This window comes from Cebus imitator, unplaced genomic scaffold, assembly GCF_001604975.1.
Source record: "Cebus imitator isolate Cc_AM_T3 unplaced genomic scaffold, Cebus_imitator-1.0 Scaffold27, whole genome shotgun sequence".
NCBI classification, from domain to species: domain Eukaryota; kingdom Metazoa; phylum Chordata; class Mammalia; order Primates; family Cebidae; genus Cebus; species Cebus imitator.
In genome coordinates, this window is record NW_016107342.1 from 11283762 (window position 1) to 11299955 (window position 16194).

Here is a 16194-nt window from a genome sequence, read left to right on the forward strand (position 1 = left end):
TAATTAGCAGAGGTTTTTTGGAAACGGCATGGTACATATTCATACGATGACTCAAAATGTAACTTGGCCTGCAATTTTCTTTCGGGGAACAGAATACTCTAATTCAAATCCATTATTAAAAGGCAGATAACATGTGCACTCTCTGAAATGCCTATGACTTCACTCTTTTGATTTTATGTAATTATAAGAGAATGTTCATATGTATTTGCTTTTCAATTGGCACAGCATTTAAAAACTGAATGTCTTAAGATAAAGTGCATGCTTTCTTTTGGTCCATAAAGAATATCATTGGTTTATAAACTCAAAACTTTTGTAAATGTTTTATAATACAGTCACAGTGTAGTTTATAGCTGTGCTTATAATAAGAACTTCTATGTGTACCCTATGTGTGTATCAAAAAAATAGATACTAGTTTGCATTCTGAAATTAATAATCAGTAACCAGAACCTGTGCCTTCCCACTGTATTATTTTCTAACATCTATCAGTTCTCAAGCAAAACTTTGAACTCAATATTTTTCCAAAATTTGCAGCTCAAAGTAAATACTTTTCATTTAAACTAATTTCAGTTAACATAGGAAAACAGGGAAAACATCACCCACTTAAAAACAGCTTAAGTTTCATGTACTTCATCACTGTAAATAAACAAGGTAAACACTGACATGACTTCAGAGTATTCTTGGGTTGAAAAAAATCTGCAGTTCAAAATAAATTTCCCCTTTGGTCAACATTTTGGATGCAATTCAGAGTTTCTCAGAAAATAAACATATTTTAAAGGGTGTTTTGAATTTCATTGCATAATTTCTAGCCAACAGAATGACAGTGGTATCTTTAAAGTTGATTATATGTCAGATCAATAGCTATTATGCAGAGCTAACACAGAAGGAAGACGCAATACTCTGCTTCTGCTTAACCCTTCTACTGTGACGTGAAGAAAAACTTCCCATAGGTGGGTCCATGGGGAAATACTCTCACAAAGTGAAACTTTCATATTTGTTTGTTTAATAATACAAGTATTCTTTGCTGATAAAATGGAAAGTGAGCTGAATTTTTGGTCAAGAAAGCAAAATGTTCACTAAAGTAATCTTCATGAGAGTTTTTCAACAAAAGGGGGAAGAGTTTTACATTCTGCATAATAACAAATTGTTTTGAAGCATGAGCTTAAAATGAAAATGCCCCATTACAACAGATTGTAAAATTTTTTCTGATGCTTTTAAAAGTGCCTCAACCTTTTCTACAGCTACAGTGCTAAAGTTAAGTATTTGCTATTTTATTTAAACATTTTTGAAAAATGAACATTCTGAGGCTCTGCAGCATTATTAAGAAAAGCTGTCCATACTTTACCATGTTGTTACATGTGTTTATCTGCTGATTATAAAATGTGTTAAACAGTATTTTAAAAAAAAAAAAAAAAATGCAGAGCTGTGCTTTGATTAATTCAGTGAACAAAACATATGCTGTTGGTTCTGTTCTATGAAATTCATATATGATCAATAAAATCTTTTAAAAGAGCAACTTTGGCTTTTAGAATTATACTGCCGACCATGTTTTTTGTCCCAGTTAACTCTGGGCTCATTCTGTTAACTTAGGCAAACAAAACCACTTTCTGGCTATGACGGTAATGTCTTTTTAATATATTCTTACACTCTTTCTAAATTTTCTCTAGGTTGGAAGCTGTGTACTGTGGGTGTTACCCACTTTGTCCTAAAGATTTGGTTTATCCCGAAATATTTCCAGGTAGCTGCTTTAATGTGCCTTCATCTTTATTGAGATTTAATATATGATTCATGCTAAATTAGAAAGTTTGAAAATAAACTTAGGCAGGAGCAATTGTTTATTTGGCAAGTCAACATGTTAGTGTTAAGGAAAATTTTATGTGTTTTAATACATTAGAGTAAGCTTATATTTACCATCTGTTCTTTTAAGATAACAAAAAAGCAAGTTTTCAAATAACATTCTTCATTGTTAGCATACACATCCCATAATGATGGATTTTTATAAGCAGATCAATGTTGCTGCAATTGCTTACAGATTTTTTTTAATGATACACACAGAGAAAAATCAGGGACTGAAAGTCACACCAAATTATTTAAACAATTGACTAGTTAATAATATGCAACTGTTCTACAGGGTACATACGGCTATAGTACGAGTTTTCTGAAAAAATTCTCATCACTAAATATATCACATATGCATTGTGTTACATTAGAATAATGTATTTTAATCACCCAAAGGAGATGTCTAAACAGCACAACTACACAGTCTTATTTAGCATTAAACATCCTTGTGAGCTGAGGTAACCTTATAAAATCATGCTTAAATAATGTAAAACACGAGGCGGCACAGAGCAATATGCATTTTTAATTAGTAAAGTGACTAATATTGAGTGTGTGCTTTGAGGTTTTTGTTTCATTAAAAATGTATCTGTTTTTCCTGCAGCTGAATATCTGTATTCAACACCTGAACAGCTTTCAAAAAGGCTCCAGAATTTCTGCAAGAGACCAGCTATTATAAGAAAACATCTCTATAAGGTAGTTATTGAGAAGAGATTTACATGGTATAAACGCCATATTGAAGTACAAAGAAAAATCTTTAAAAAAAAAAAAACATTTAATTAACATACTAATGTTTAAAGGAAACATGCTAGGGAGGGATATTAGTTGTTACACTAACAAGGATTAATTAAACTGGATGCCAGTTGTATTAACCTAGGTCTTATGAAATACGTGCACTTAATGCACGATACATGCTTTTTTTTAAATTTATTGTTTTCTAAGATGACTGTCCTTTACATGTAGCCCCTAGAGGCTTATAAAAATGAACCTGGATTAATGTAACTCATTAGTTTAAAAGGAAGTAAAGGAAAGATTCTACAATTATACTAATGAGGATAAGCCTTTCTTCCCATCATAATGAAATCTTTAGTCCTCAAAAATTCAGGTGAATGACATTAGTGAAGTTTGATGTTCATTTTTGAACTACTTGAAAGGTGATTTTTAAGAATTGAATATTTCTCTTATCCAATTTAATAAAAATCCCCAGTTCCTTTAGAATGTCAGCCTCATCTCTGAATGGCAAGGGGAAAATAGTGTAAACAGTATCATTATTCACTCTCCTCGTTCATTATCTTCTTTTCCTTATTTGAATCAAGAATTTTACATTGTTGAAACAGTAACACAAAGAAGCCCTACTAAAAGTCTAAGTAATTGAACTAGGATAAATCTGCTTTATGAGTTTTGAAGGTGGCTCTAGGCCATGAGTAATATACCTTTTTATATTCTTCAAATGTAGCATCTTCATTTTACATAAATCCAGTATAGTTTACAATCTTGCAGTTTTATAATCCAGCATATTTTAATTTTCCTACATTAATACATAACCTTCTACATGAAATACAGTTCTCTGCCTTTTTTTTCTCCTTTCCCTGTTCATAGCCTAAAATACATATTTACATAGTGATACATCAAAACATGACCTTGTTTCTACAGGAAACAGTTAAACTTCAAGAAAAAGAGAGAGAACCAAAAATGCAATTTAACACCCAATTTCAAGCTCATTATCTTTCATTGTCTATTAACTTGGCAATGGTTCAGAAGGTAGCTCATAATAGTTTAAAATGCTGACTGAACAGTTCCGGCTTCAGTATTACTCCTTGAGTCAATACTATTGTATTGTATACATGGGAAGCTCCACAGAGGAAACAGTCGTCCAAGATTTACCTCAATATTTCCTAATTTTTAAAGTTCAGTAGCAGTTTTGTTTGTATGAAATATCAATCGACTAGTTTCCCATGTGATAGACTGTCAAAATATGCAGATAATGAAAATTGAGGAAATACAAGTATTAGTACAAATTTGAATTTATTTTCTATATATGACACAAAGCTATTTTCAGTGACTTCTCAGTCAAATTATTGATTTTTCCTCCTTTTGGATGAATTTTTGGTGAAGTATTTATAAATGTATTTCCACCATTAAATGTATCAGTTTGTAACATTGCTTAGCCCTGTTACTCTGCATCTGCAATTTTTAACTATTTCAAAAGTCACTGCAACAAGTTACCTCTAGTAAGAAAAGAAAGCAGATGTCCAGCTGAAATATTTTCATTCAACTATTGCCATAACATAGCTATAATTATTTATCGTACAAACAACTTCTGAAAAAAGGAATGGCAGCTTAGAGATATGTTGTTAATATACCAAATTGTTCTTCACACAGCTTAAACAAAAACTTGTATTTTAAATGATATTTCATTGAGCTGTTACATGTTAGTACCTAAATATATTTTAGTTTGTACACCCTAAAAACTTGCATCTCAAAGTTTTATAAATTAGTAATTTATGCAAAAGTGTTTATAAGAGCTTATTTATATAATTCATTTGTAAGTATTGTGTACCATGGATTTTTCTCTTATAAATCTATAATACGTTTTCACATATCCCTTCATCCATAGTGCTTAGTGATATTGTCTAAAAATTTCAAAAATTAATAAATTAGTCTAAAATTTTAAGTAATCAAGAGTTTTATGATACAACTATTAGGAAAAACTGGCATGTTGCAAGTTATAGAGTTAAAAGCACAGGAAGGACAACAGTTTTAGCTTGTGTGTTGTTATAGGATTTAAAGCCAAAAAAAAAAGTGCCTTCTAAGCCTTTATAATAATGATACAACAAGTTATGGTAATTTTTTACCTTGTGTTTTATAAATAGACACATTTTCAGGTAACATTTGCTTTTGCTAAATACTAGAGAATTAGCATTTTAGCTTTTACCTACTTTTCTTATGCAGTCGGAGAAGATCTTTTGTGCGTACTGTGAAAAGAATGTTGGGAGTTATTTTTAGATTTATTTCATTGGACAGTGCTGTTTTGCTTTTATAAAACATATGCTTCTAAGATCTAAAAGGATAGAATGTCACTGAATTCTTTAATTTGTTCCTTTTACATTTTTACACCTTATTCTTTTTTTGTTGTTAAAAGTTTACATTTTAAAATCATTTCAACTTCTTATCATATAGAGTTCACTTTAGGATAGGATTTTTCATATGGATTCACACTTAGAAATTTAATGACTAGAATAAGGCTACTAACACTTGGCTTTCTTCTCACATCAGACATTATACTTTCAATATGAGTGAGAGTTTGGTGTATAACTTGAAGCAGGATTTGAAACAGAATGCTAGTAAGTGAAAAGCAGAAACAGAATTTACTTTTTTTCTTAAAGTGACTCCATCTATCACAGAACACTTGTGTCTCTGACTTCCCACCTGAAATAGTTTCAGACCTGAAATGTGTAAATTCCTCATTTGCATGCAAGTGTGTACTTGCTCACTCTCTTTCACACACACACACACATACGCGTGCACACACACACGCATACACTTCCCTTAGGATCATTACAGAAATCTAGTACATGCAAAAATTAAATGTATCTTAATAATTTTTATAAATCTAAAACCATTTTTCTTAATTCAAGAAATATAAAACCACTTCTTAGAAAGTTTATGTCTACAGTTTAGTCATTGACTGTAAATTCATACTGTCGACACATGCTTTTTCAGGTCAGGCAGATGCACCAGATACGTACTTCTCACAGAGATAAAATAGGGACCTCTTCAGTGACTCCTAAGCCTAACCTGAACACAGGTTTCTAGAAGTGATCACAAAAGAATCAGCCATGGATTGACTTTGTAAACTAACAATAGTTTTTCCCTTCTAACCCAAGCAAGTCTAATATCGTGAAGTTGTTGCTATTTTTTTTTTTGCCTCACTTTTATTACACTATGTGAATTTACTTACTGAAAATTCTCAACAATTATTTGAGATTAGTATTTCATGCTTTTAGAGAATCCTGATCATTATATTTTTAAATGCTGTTGAAAGACATTTTATAGCTATTTCCTCATTACCAGTATTGAAATGAATGAATGTAAGGGTACAAATAGGGCAGTTGTAGAAGGTAGACATCATTCAGACTGACAGAAGAGATTTTCATTCTTGTCTCATTTTTCATTTACTTTTATTTATAAATTGAATGGTATTCTCTGGTTTAAAAAGAGAGATGCCATTCTTTCTTTTGGTTTTTCAAAGTGACTTGTAGTTTCTTAAGATTTTTTCAGGTGATAGCTGCTAATTTTTTTGTTCTCTTCAAGTTCTCCAACATGACAAAACCTTTATGACCTGTTGTTATTTGGAAGAGAAAAGAATTTTTCGAGTTCTGCCTGAAACTAATTCCAAACAATAATTAAGCTTACAATTCACACTCATTGCCCAGAAAAGCCATTTGTGGTTATCTTGATTATGTCAAGCTATCTATACCTGAACCACAGCCAAGCTACTTCGCTTCCTTCAAGAAACTGGTCACTTTACAGTTCCCTTTTAATTTGAGCTTAAACTTTAGATTTGAATAAGGTGCTGCTCACTAGTTTTAATACTGCTATAGAGTCCTTACTTTTTCCTTAAACATGATAACTTAAATGCTTGTGACATTCTAAGAAATTCTAAAATCTCTCAACTGCACCAGCACAATTAAGGCAAATTCTCAGTCTCAGTCTCTCACTCTTTCTCTCTCTCTCTCTCCCCTCTGCCTTTCCCTCCCTTCCCTTTCTTTTTCCCTCTCTCCCTTCCTTCCTTCATTCTTCACTCCTCCCTCAATTTTATTTGGTCTGGCTTTCCTTTGATTTGCCTGAATAAAATAAAAGGAAAAAGCCACTTAGCATCGCAGATATGCTTTGGCTGATTAAGATCAGTTAGAGGTTTTGTCCTTCCCTGCTTACTCATTTGCAACCTGACTCTAGGTGCTTTTCTTGGCCTCTTTATGACTCATCTGTAAACCTGGAAGAATATTTTGTTTTTAAATAGCATTTTCACCCTGAGGTACTGCTATAATGAAATAATGAATACAAACCTGTTGTAAATAGGAAGCGCTTTATAAATTTCACATAATAGCAGTAGTGGCATTTATCTTTGTGTCTTAATCATTTAAAAGTAAAATTTACATTAGCAAAAACTTGTATGTATAGTGTTATGCCTTGTGTTTTATGAAAGTTAAACGTTGGATGATGAACTTCCAATGGCTGTCATTCATAACATAAACCAAAAAATATGTGTGCAACAGAATATACCCATTTGCAAAAAGCGGTAGCCTTCTTCTCTGGTTGGAAATACAACGACACTTTAAACCAATCAGAAATTGAGATTTCCTGAGGTGATGAAACTCAAGAACCATTTACTTGGTGGCTTTTTGAAATGTAATTGACGTAAGTGATGCAAGTTTGTGATATAAATTTTCAGCATACTTTCATCTTTCAGTCATTAATGCTCTTCACTTCTTTCTCTTCTCTCCCTCCTCCTCATTGCAGGGTGAAATCACTCCATTTTCTTGGGCAGCCCTACATGGTAAATTCAGGTCTCTGCTTACAACAGAACCTAGGGAAGATTTGTGACAGATGGGGCTAAGTCACAAACTTGCAGCCTAAGGCAGAATCTGAAGAACTTTCCAGAGTGTGCCCATATTTACCTGATCAGAGAGAAAAGAAAATCTGCAGAGGAAGCTGAGCCTGGCTGCTTGTCATAGCTGACACAGAGCCATCTGCCACAAACCTGTGGCGGCTTCAGATCTCCAATCCCTGCCACCACCCCAACTCAAATTAAATACAGATTCCTAGAGACGTTATGATGGTTACACATGTCCTCGGCATCACATGTAGGAGACTGTTCAAAAAAATATGTGGCCTGTTGTATAACCGCACTCATGTATCCCATATGTGGTGCCACATTGAATTTCCGGTTGAATCCGTTTTTATCCTTTGTACTGGATGACATGGTGCCTGAATTCTTTCTTTTCGCCGACACGATGGCAGCCAAACTGCAGCTTCAAACGCTCACACTTGGCTGGGTTTCTACCTAGGTTGCCAGGTTATCGTCGGAGCCTTCTTGTGTCCTCAAAGGGCCACGAGGCCTGTAAGGAGGATCAGAATGCTTCGGAACTAATTGGGCAGGCATCGCAGAATTGTTTGTGGGCAAAGGGCTGCTTTAGCACTTTTCTTTTAGCAAATTAATGACTCTCAGGCATAGGTTTTTAAGTGAAGGTATTAATAAGAGGTCTGGCAGGTATTCCCATGATTCACATAGTTACATTTGCATTTCATTAATCTTAAAGAAAGTTGCAAGATAAACAGCTGTAATTCGGACAAGCATGACAAACACAGTGAGGCCATCTAGCCCATAAAATGAGCACTGACATAGTTGTTTTAATTTTTTTCCCCAGGTAAAAATAGAGAAATCAAAATACTTCTAACAAAACCAGTAATTTTGATAGAAATATTTCTCAAAAATACTTGCATCCACCTACAAATATAACCTTTTCAAGATAAACGCTTGTGATTCCAATAGTCAAACTGCTGTGTTTGTTGATGTAAAGATGTTTTGAATGGCTAGATGGTAAAATAAGTTTTTAATAAAGTACCCACTGCCATTTTTAATTAGCATATTCATTTACGTATAGATGTATACATCTACCTATATGTTTCTCACTGAATGTTTTCCTTGTGACAGAGACAACGAATACAATTGTTTCTTTTCCGGATGAACAAGGATCTGTTTTGCAAATGTTTGTAAGATATTATGACATTTCCAAGATTTTCTTTGCATTCTGGAAAGCAGGAGGTAAACATTTGTAGTCATTAAGGTAAAGTCTGTTGATAAACCATCTTCTGTTTACTGACAGGTAAATTTTAACTTTCCTAGCTTTTGAAATGAATAACTTCTATATACCACAGAGTGAGGCACAGCCAGGGAAAGGTGGCTAGACAAGGGGCAAGCCAGGCTCTCTGGCTTCTGGAAGGATTGAGTAGGCTATCAGGCATCTTAGATAGAGAAGGCAGTGATTCAGAAGTCCAGTAAGGCCCATTTGACAGGTAGCAAAATTGAAAGCAGGAAATAGATAAGGTTAGGGAGTCAGACAAAGGCGTTGGGAGAGAGGCGGTATGGCATACCAAAGAAATCAGGAGTTCAGAGTCCATGAGGCCTGGGAATTTAAAAGCAGGAAGAGTAAGAAGCAGAAACAGCAAGCTCCATCTGAATAGACTCCTCCCTCCAACCTTTATGAGACCAACAGTGTGTGATGGGCCATCACAGCACTGGCTTCTAGACTCTTACAGGGAAGCCAGTGAACAAAATTACCTCCTCACCCAGAAAACAAAGAGCTAAGGACTATTTTGGAAGTTCCTTCCCGTCTAAGACTGTGGAACTCAGAATCTAGCAGGCGTGCTCCATTGGAGAGCAAAGCTAAAGATATAAATATGAATAAGAAATTCTTTGCCACTTCTCCTGGGCAGGGTTATACTTTATGCTATCTACTGGGATAAACCAGATGTGTCAGTTTGCTTCTGTCAGGTGCTATGTCACAGACAACATCTTCTCAAAATAATACTATCTCACAACCAGGAAATAGTGCTTTATTGACTTTGTTTTTCTATTCTGAAAATAATGGGCCTACATTTTATAGTGGCTAGGATATTCTACACACAACTAGTACCCATATATCTTTTCTCACTAATTGATAGGAAAAAAAAAAAGGCACTAAACATTTATGCATTTTCCTGATTTAGGCAAATATAATTGGAAGTTACCTGTATGTGGGCATTTTTTCTACAATCATAAATGCAAATCAAATTTTGCCTTTAGCTGGGGCCAACATTCCTCCCAGAACAAAAACTTACATTAAAGGTGTCACTTATTTGCATGATGCTGAGATTTGCAGTTTATAAAATTAAAAAAAAATATGAAGACTGTAATGTCAGAGTTGCTGTTCGTTCACATGAGCAATAAAAAGTTTTACAAATGTGTAATTCTTAACATTTAAAAATAGGTAAGAGTGTATGTGCATGTGCACACATGCTTCTCAACACCCATGACCTAGTGGAATGGAGTGTTATTAAATAAGTTTATCAGCATTTTGTTGGTCTCAGCAGATAATTGGGACTACAATTTGACTCATTAATTGTTTCCCTTTTCGGAGGAAGGCAGCAAATCACACTGCCGTGTATGTACCTATGCAACAATCTTGCATGTTCTTCACATGTACTCCAAAACCTAAAATGCAATTAAGAAAAGAAAAGCCATTAAAAAAATTGTTTCCCTTTTCAACCACCCCCATCATTTATTGGTTTGAGTATGTTTGATGGAAAATTTAGTCTTTTTTTTTAACTTTCGATTGTTAATTTTTTCTTTTCCAATTTTAATTGTAAGTATCTTTAAAAGTCCATCCATTATCAAGACTTTGATGCAGTGTCTTGAAACACAGTTTGCCCTAATCTTAATCTGTGTTTCTGGCTAGGTGTTTCTGTAACAACTATCAGGGCACCTGGTTCTTAACCTACTCATTTATACTGTGTTGATCAGAAATAGATGCAAATACCTTTTTTAAAATGCTCCTGGTTTAATAAGCATCCTTCAAATCCAGTTAAGCTTAAATGCCCTGCTCCTTTTCTCAATCCTTCAGACATCAATATGGCAGCAGAATCCATAAGTCCATGGAAATTCAGCCATAGAGGGCTGCATAGATTAATTTCAACACCTTAAAATGCATCTGGAAGCAAAGATTTCATTTTATATTGAAGGTGTTAATTATATTTGATATTTTTAAAAGTAAAATCTGTTTTTGAGAAAGCATCTGCTACCCAGAAATATTATGAGCCACAAAATAAATTTCACTTAGGTCTCAAAAGATACTTTCTGTGAATGATAGAATCAGTTTTCAAATGATAGTCCATGCTTTCTTTTAATGCTGACATGCACCATGAGCCTTATTCTTCTATTGACGACCCAACTTCCTATCTTTTTCAGTGGAAAATTTGGGACTGTTTAACATTAGATCTTATGTTTAACAAAGAAGAGAGTATATTATAAACCACTAACTTGAACATGTTTCATTTTAAAATTTGAATTGTGGTACAGACAACTAATGCTCCCATCCTATGCCCTCTCTTCAAAGCTATTCATTAAAATATAACTGGGGAAGTTTTAAAAACATGCAAGCAATTCTACATGCTGCTCAAAGATATATACCTGTGTGATTAAAGTACAGTATTACAGAAAACCTGGGAATTAACCAAACTTCCAATAATGGTTACATCAGAGGAGCAATGGCAGAGAAGAACAGAACATAGAAGTGGGGAGAGGTGCATTCATTGCATGATGAGCGGTCTGTTTGTTAAGCTGGGTCATGCTACACAAAGGCTTCCTGCTATTCTTTATGACCTTTCATCATGTCTTCAGTGTATTTATTGGATATACCTTTTGATAGGAGATATAAATACTTTAGGAAGCATGTTACTAGTTTTGCTATCAGTCTGTCCATAACATTTCTTGGCTTCCTCAACTATTGTTTGTGTCAGAAAACCGCTTCCCTCAGACAGTGACAGAAACGACTCTACTGCCAACTTTGCATGAGAAGACTTTTCTCTAGTTAACAGGAGGCAGGGACTTCACCCCAAACCTCATGCTGTGGAGAAAGTCAGACTTAACTATCCCTGAGTTCGTTTCTTGTGGCTGCTGATCACCATTTCTAACTGATGCCTCTGGCATTGCAAACACAAGATGGAAAACTATAGCTCTAAACTCCCTTTTAAAGGGTAAGGAAAGGAAGAAGAATGCAGATGTTAAATGAGCCCAGGCTTTTGGATCTCAAAAACTTCAGAGCTGCCTGTTAGAGCGTAAGAGCTCTCTGAGCTCCCATCCACACTGCCCAGTCCCCGTAGTGTTGCCTGTCCCCTTTCCTCTTCAAGACACAGGAGCGAATCATGGTCTCTGTCCTTTCCTTGCAGTCTATCCCAGGGGAAGAGTTCTCCCTGGTATCTGTGGGATGCCCTCGTTGCATATGAGGCACAGATGGCTTCAGGGACCAGGCTCCCCGCTCACTCTGCAGCCCATTTCTCTATACTGGAATTTGGGATCAGTTTTTTCAGGTGTCCTGCCATCATCTATCATTATCTGACTGATTTCTTATCCTCTCCCAACCCCAAGGAGAGGATCCTAATTGTTTTTATAAACTGATTTAAGGCACTGATGATTCTTAGAAGATCATTTTAAATGGTTATATTACTTTCCTATCAATTACTGCATTTAAATAGCAGGCCTGAGGTGTGGTGCCAGAAGATGTGACTCCTAGGAATACTAGTATGACCTTTCTCAAGCAATTTGAAATCCTTTAGATCTGCAAATTTAATGTTTCCAATATCATTTCACAAACGAGAAAATTAAGGCACATATAGTGACATATTTAGGAGCTGAAGTGTGTTACAGAAACAGAAGATTTTTTTGTATAAGCCTTTCGCTATGTGGTATGCTGTCATTGTCAGCCATGTGCCGTTCCGGAAGCACCAAGTGCAGTGTGCATGACTCAGTTGGACCCCTAGTTCCCTTCTATTTCTCCAGCTGGCAGGAGGCAGCAAAGGGCAGTGGGGGTGTTTATTTTTTGTGGCCCACGTTTCTGACGTTAAAAGGGATATTAAGAGACCGTGTAGTATGGCCAATATTTTAATTGTTTTTATTATTACTCTGAGTCTCCCTTTAGGGAGGCATTCAGTGAGTATACCCTGTCTGTCACAGGCCCCAACCACTCCCTATGGTCTTACCCTCTGCTGAATTCATACATTTAGGTAACTTCCCTGGGCCTCCTGAGAAGCACTTATTTTTGTAACCTCCTGTATTTGAGATGTAGGAAACTGGGGCCTGAGGAGCAGTTGACTTGCCTTGGGTCCCACAGTGGTACAGGCAGATCTAGAACTCAGATTTTCCAGGGCTCTTTCACTAGGCTGTGTTTGGGCAGTAGTCAAGACCAACTCTTCAAGAAGGGGAAAACATCTGTCTTCTCATCTCTTTCTCATCTTTCTTTCTTCTGCCTTTCACTGTCAGAAGAAATGTGTTAATAAGTCGCTAATACCTTACTCTAGATGTATTTCATGTTACACCTGCCAGTATTTGTATTCTTAATGGCCCAAAGGAGAGGAATGCAGAAGAATTGATTTCTGTACTAAAAGTTCAGACTCTGTGGTGTTTGTGATATTTCTGAACAACTGATCCTTCTCTATTGCCTTTCGAATCATACAACGACAGAGTTACTCACCCAGGTATGTATAAGGCTGACCTTCATCGGAAAGGCAGCCCCCCTCATCTTCCCACACAGGGCGGAAGAGCAGAGGGAGCAGGTGGCAGCGTGGTAGCACTTTTAACTGTGCAGCACTGGGCCTGCTTCCTCTCATCCAAAAGCGATAACACAGAAATTACATCCCGAGACTTACTTCCCCAGAAAGAAAAGGAAGGGGAGAGATAACTTAAAAAGGAGAAACTTCTAATATGGTATTAGACTGCAATTCATAGGGAAATTTGTGCCTGAGATATGAATTTCTGAAAATAGGGGGCTTTTTGGAAGGGAAACACTGACACGTCCTTAATTATAGAGTAATAAATACCAATGGTATATTATCTTTCGATATTTCCTTACACAGATATCAAAGCATGCAGCTGGTTTTGAAAACTGATAATCAAGTACAATATAAGTATATTACATCTTACACTTACAGTACACCCTTCAACTAAGAGCATCATGGAGCACTTAACGGTGAGAAACAGAGCTGCTCATAGTAGAAACCTAACTGAACAAATTAGCTTTGAATTGTAACTTAAGAATCGTAGTCAAACCAAAGCGCCTGTCCTTGCCAGGAAAGGCATTCCAAAGGCAGAGAGCATGCCAAGTAAAAAGCCTTTGCTTCAGGATTATGGAGGCAGTTCTGAAAAGCCAGCATAACTTAATGATCAATCAGAAAAATATAGAGCAGTAACTACACAACTGAAGGATGCATAAAAATTGTACAAAGCGTTAATAGTGGAATGGGGAGGTAGGATGGGATTTTACCAGCAAGTATTAAGCTCTTGGAAAGCTTCATTTATTGCCTTCAATCCGCGCAGTAGAAAGAGAAAGGGAAAGACAAACATGGTCAAAGAAAAGTATGTGGACAAATGTAGGGGGTAGAAAAGGAAATGAAGGTTAAGCAAGGCCAATATGATTCAGAATAAAAGGGAGGGAGGGAAGTATAAGGAGCCAGCTGCAATTACTGAATGTTACATTAAGAAGAGCTGAAATTGAGAGGGGGAGGTCTTGAGTATTTTACTAAGTGGATTAATGTCCTCTTCCTTGGGTGTCTGAAGTTGCAGATTTTAATTTATTTAGTGCAGGGATTTATTACGGAATTTTTAATGGGTGGGGGAGATAAACAGGGACAATTATAAACTCTTAGGAAGTAGAAAAGAGGACCATATAATACTTTCTGTAAATTTAACTGTAATAAACAGGGTTTCAAGCTATGGACAAAGACAGTCAAAAAAATGTTTAGTCCGTGATAATAGGATTTAAAGGGAAATAAGAGGTATGTCCAAAAAAACTTAATAAAGACCAAAACAAAGAAAGAAAACCCCACATAGATGTGTGAAGCCAAGGATTTTGAATGGAGCTAGTTTTATTGCTGTTCTCCTTTCTCCACCCATTTAAAAAATAAATCATAACTCTGTCATTTAAAAACCTACTCATGAACATCATTTATTAATATAAACTTAATCCTGTGCTATTCTTTGGTGGGTGGTAAGAACATGAGCTAACAACAACTGGACTAAAATGATGGCAACAGGACGATCCACTCAAACACAGGAAAGCCAAAAGAAAAAAACTAATCTGTTCCTTCACCTTACTTATTTTACAGAAGGATAAAGCCAAAAATGGGAGAGGGTGTGGCTAAACCACAGAAAGACTGGATGCCTAAAGGAAAAATCTTAAAAGTTTTCCTAAATATGTGTTAGAAGTGGAAGGGGGATTTAAACCTTGTATGATTTCTATCATTTTGTTAATCTGCTAATCTACTTACCTGGAAGGTGAGAAAGAGTGCTGTCTGTCTTCTGCAATTGAAGAGACTAGGGCAGAAACTTAATCATGTTCTTATCTGTGAGTTCTTATACCTGGCTGTCGCCTGGCTGGCAACCAGTCCACAGACTACTGGTTCAGGCATTTGCCTGGCAAACATGTTAGCCATCATTTAAATTGTTAAATATGAGTCAGAAAATCTTTAAGAATTACTGATAAGCAGCTGTTAATATTGAATGTAATAGTATTTGGGATGTGGGTAAATCATTTGACTAGAACCACGTGGGGAAAAAAAGGACTTGGAAATCTTATTTTTTTAAATGCTGTTGGGGAGATGGCATTAATGAAAAATATATAATTGAAAGTGGAAAAAAAAACATCATCTACAAAGAGGAAGATAGGTAAAAATGACTAAGTAAAGCAGCCTTGTCACCTTCGACCTGATGCTTCATTGTACCAGAAGAAAGTAAACAGATTGCTAACAAAGAGACAACCCCTTCTAATTTCCAAAACTGGCCCAGCAACAGGAGGAGGAAAATAGAGAAGAATGCACTGTGTGGTGGCTCAGGGTGATCCTTTGAGTATTAAAAATGAGGGCACAGACCTAGAGGTTTTTAATGGTCAGTGGGTGGACTTTAGATTCTGAACACTCCTCCACCTTCTATGGAGAATTCGGGACACGGTGGAGTTAAACCAGTATCTTAAATCCCAGGGACAGGGTGGAGATTGCTTTGTGATCATGATTGATTAAAAGGAAAGAAATCAAAGCAGACATCTCTCCTTTTTCTGTTTGAGCCGCAGAGCCATGGAGGGGAACTTGTGCTCTCTGGTGCTTGCAGCTATGTTCCCTGGCTTTCAATCGGCTTGGCTTCTCCCCTTGTATTTCTAATGCTGTGATAACAGGCCAATAAAATAGAATCTACAAAATTGCAAAACAAAATTGCATGTATGTGTGTGTGTATTAGAATTTTACTGAAGATAATGAATTGCAACACTCCACAAAAAATTTTAACTTAAAATATATGAGTAATGAAGTTTTAAAGCAGCAAAATGTGCTCAAGCGGAGCATTTGTAGTCCCTTTTTGGTAAGAGGTTCCCCAGACCTCTGGGTGCATCAGCAAACTGTCTTCCTACAGGAAGGAGCGTGCAGCTGCGATTTGGCCCCGGGCACCACCTATCCAGAGTCACTACCTAATGCATTTTACATTTGCACACTTCGTCAAGGGGTGGGGGGCAGATAAGAAGGGGCCTGCCCCCACCCCGCAGCGTTCTGTTTCGTTTT

The 16194-nt window shown here is 36.0% G+C and overlaps 1 protein-coding gene across 5 annotated transcripts in view; it reads left to right on the plus strand.

The window, feature by feature from the left end:
• Positions 1-16194, plus strand: part of GTDC1 (glycosyltransferase like domain containing 1) — a 416322-nt gene that overhangs the window by 388569 nt on the left and 11559 nt on the right. For 3 of the 5 annotated variants that reach the window (XM_037736612.1, XM_037736611.1, XM_017523174.2), the window contains 3 exons: positions 1665-1735; positions 2438-2529; positions 7357-9744. In XM_037736612.1, coding sequence (XP_037592540.1) covers positions 1665-1735; positions 2438-2512 — 146 coding nt within the window. In that variant the 3' untranslated portion in view covers positions 2513-2529; positions 7357-9744. Of the gene's footprint in view, positions 1-1664; positions 1736-2437; positions 2530-7356; positions 9745-16194 lie in introns of those variants that run through there. The other 2 variants (XM_017523181.2, XM_017523175.2) reach the window with 1 other exon arrangement.